Here is a 2,500-nt window from a genome sequence, read left to right as displayed (position 1 = left end):
CCGGTTCTAGAATAATGTTTTTTCTAATCTCGTGAATGTGAAATGTGAAAGAAAGCAACTTGTTACCCGTGACTGGACAAAGTCGACTGCAACCAGTGAACTGCAGACTCTGCCTTTTTTTACTTTCATACTTGTTAGTTTTTTCTCGTTCCATCCAGTTCACCACAACTGGTCCAAGGCCGTGGTATGTGCTTTCCTGTCTGTGGGAAAGTGCATATAAAAGTTCCCTTGCTGAATCAGGAAAAATGTAGCGGGTTTCCTCTGATGACTACGTGTCATAATTACCAAATGTTTGACATCCAATAGCTGATGATTAATTAATCAATGTGCTCTAGTGGTGTCGTTAAACAAAAACAAAACATTTTATATAATTGATATTTTCAGTTGTATTTGTATTATTTTTCAGGAAGCGTCCGTGTTCATCTTTGACAAAAAGATCGCGGACAAACTGCACAAGCCGAGGAGAAGGGAGACGGTGTCTGAAATCCTGAGGAAGGAGGTACATCATTTGTCTCGAATAAAGCACCCCAAGATCCTCACGGTGTTTCATGGACTCGAGGAGTGCCAGTGAGTTTATATAGTGTGGCTGTAAACAGTGGCGTATCCAAAACAAAATCCATTTAGGGGGGTGGGCAATGACATGTGACCGAAGTCTACAAACGTTCTCGAAGGGATTCCTCGGATTCTTCAACGTAAAAAAAAACCCAACCCAATAACAATAAAAAAATATACCTGTCGCAAAATTTAGGGGATGTTTGGGCCTCTGACACACACACACACACACACACACACACACACACACACACACACACACACCCTCCCTCCCCTTCCGTCCGTTAGATCCGCCACTGGTAAAATATCGAAATCAAAATGTTTTTTGTTTTATACATGGACTTGTTTTCAAGTATGGATGCACAATTAGCGATTTTCTTGTTCATGTTGGATGTCGTTAGGCATTCGGTTTTTTTAAGTATGGTCGTTACACCGTCTAACCATTCCATCTTGGCACATTAATGGACGTTGTATGTGTAGTCATGTCTGTGAGAAATATGTTTTAAGAGACCCTTAATTTGAAAGGATAGCTTAAGACACGTACCATACTAGTCACTTATTACACAATGTTCTGATGTGTAGTTCATCAAACATTTCCATTCTTTGGAGGATACATTTTTTTTTAGGATCTCAGAATATATTCAAGCAATACTTCAATCCAGGCCCATATCTCAAGATAGGGAAAAAAGGAATGTATTTAAAGACATCTCAAGTAGGGACTCCCACCCAGACCGATTTTGACGACTCGGTGGGTAGGTGTACTGTTACTACACCGACTCTGTCTCACTAACCACTAACCCTCTGTCCTGGACAGACAGCCCAAATAGCTGAGGTGTGTGCCTAGGACAGCGTACTTGAACCTTAATTGCGAAAATAAGTATACATCAATCGGCCTCGGTGGTGTAGTGGTTAAGCCATCAACCGTAAGGCTGGTAGGTACTGGGTTCGCATCCCAGCACCGGCTGCCACCCAGAGCGAGATTAAAGACTTAGTGGGTAGGTGTAAGGTCACTAACGCACTGTCCTGGACAGACAGTTCAGATAGCTGAGGCGTGTGCCCAGGACAGCGTGTTTGAACCTTAACTGGATATAAGCAATGAAAACAAGTACACATCAATCAATATTGTTTGGTTACGAAAGCATTAGAGATTCCTTTCTACCTGACTTCTCGCTCACTAACAACTAACCACTAACCCTGGGTCCTGCACAGACGGCCCAAATAGCTGAGTTGTGTGCCCAGGACAGCGTACTTGAACCTTAATTGGATATAAGCACAAAAATAAGTATAGATCAATCAATAATATTTACTTACAAAAGCAACAGATATTCCTTTCCACTCTTTAGATTTTCATGTTAGTATTCATTGTAAGACGATACAATCTTTACTTTGCCTATTGTGTTGCACTGGTGGGGACATAGATATATTGGTCGCCTGCGGAAAGACCACGTCTTCCAGTATGATATGTCAAGCAGACGTTCTTCCCTTGAGTTAGATCCGGTCACCTGGGGTCACGTGTACATAGTTGAGCGGCTATGACGTCTCGGATGCAGCGATTCCATTACGGCTTGACTTTCATCATTTACATTCCTCCCGAGACCATTGGGTTTTTTTATTGTCCCAACCAGTGCCCCGCGACTGGTGAATCAAAGACAATATGTGCTGTCCTGTCTATGAATAAATGCATATAAAAGATCCCTTGCTGCTACTGAAAACAATGTAGCGGGTTTCCTCTGCACACTTCGAGTTAGTTACCAAATGTTTGACATCCCAAATGCCGAAGATGAATGAATCAATAAGCTCGTGTACTGTCGTTAAACAAAATAAACCGTCGATAGTTTTACAGTTATGTGTCTTTTTTATGGAGAAGCGCATAAAAATAGACCTTTGCTACATTGTCTCTCTCTCTCTCTCTCTCTCTCTCTCTCTCTCTCTCTCTCTCTCTCTCTCT

The 2,500-nt window shown here is 41.9% G+C and overlaps 1 protein-coding gene across 1 annotated transcript in view; it reads left to right on the top strand.

Moving 5' to 3' along the window:
* LOC121374556 (SCY1-like protein 2) overlaps positions 1 to 2,500 on the top strand; it is a 91,644-nt gene that overhangs the window by 29,290 nt on the left and 59,854 nt on the right. The window contains exon 2 of the mRNA XM_041501661.1: positions 407 to 567. Coding sequence (XP_041357595.1) covers positions 407 to 567 — 161 coding nt within the window. The remainder of the gene's footprint in view (positions 1 to 406; positions 568 to 2,500) is intronic.

The sequence above is a fragment of the Gigantopelta aegis genome, chromosome 6, assembly GCF_016097555.1.
Source record: "Gigantopelta aegis isolate Gae_Host chromosome 6, Gae_host_genome, whole genome shotgun sequence".
Taxonomy (NCBI): Eukaryota; Metazoa; Mollusca; class Gastropoda; order Neomphalida; family Peltospiridae; genus Gigantopelta; species Gigantopelta aegis.
This window is presented reverse-complemented; position numbering and strand designations above follow the sequence as displayed.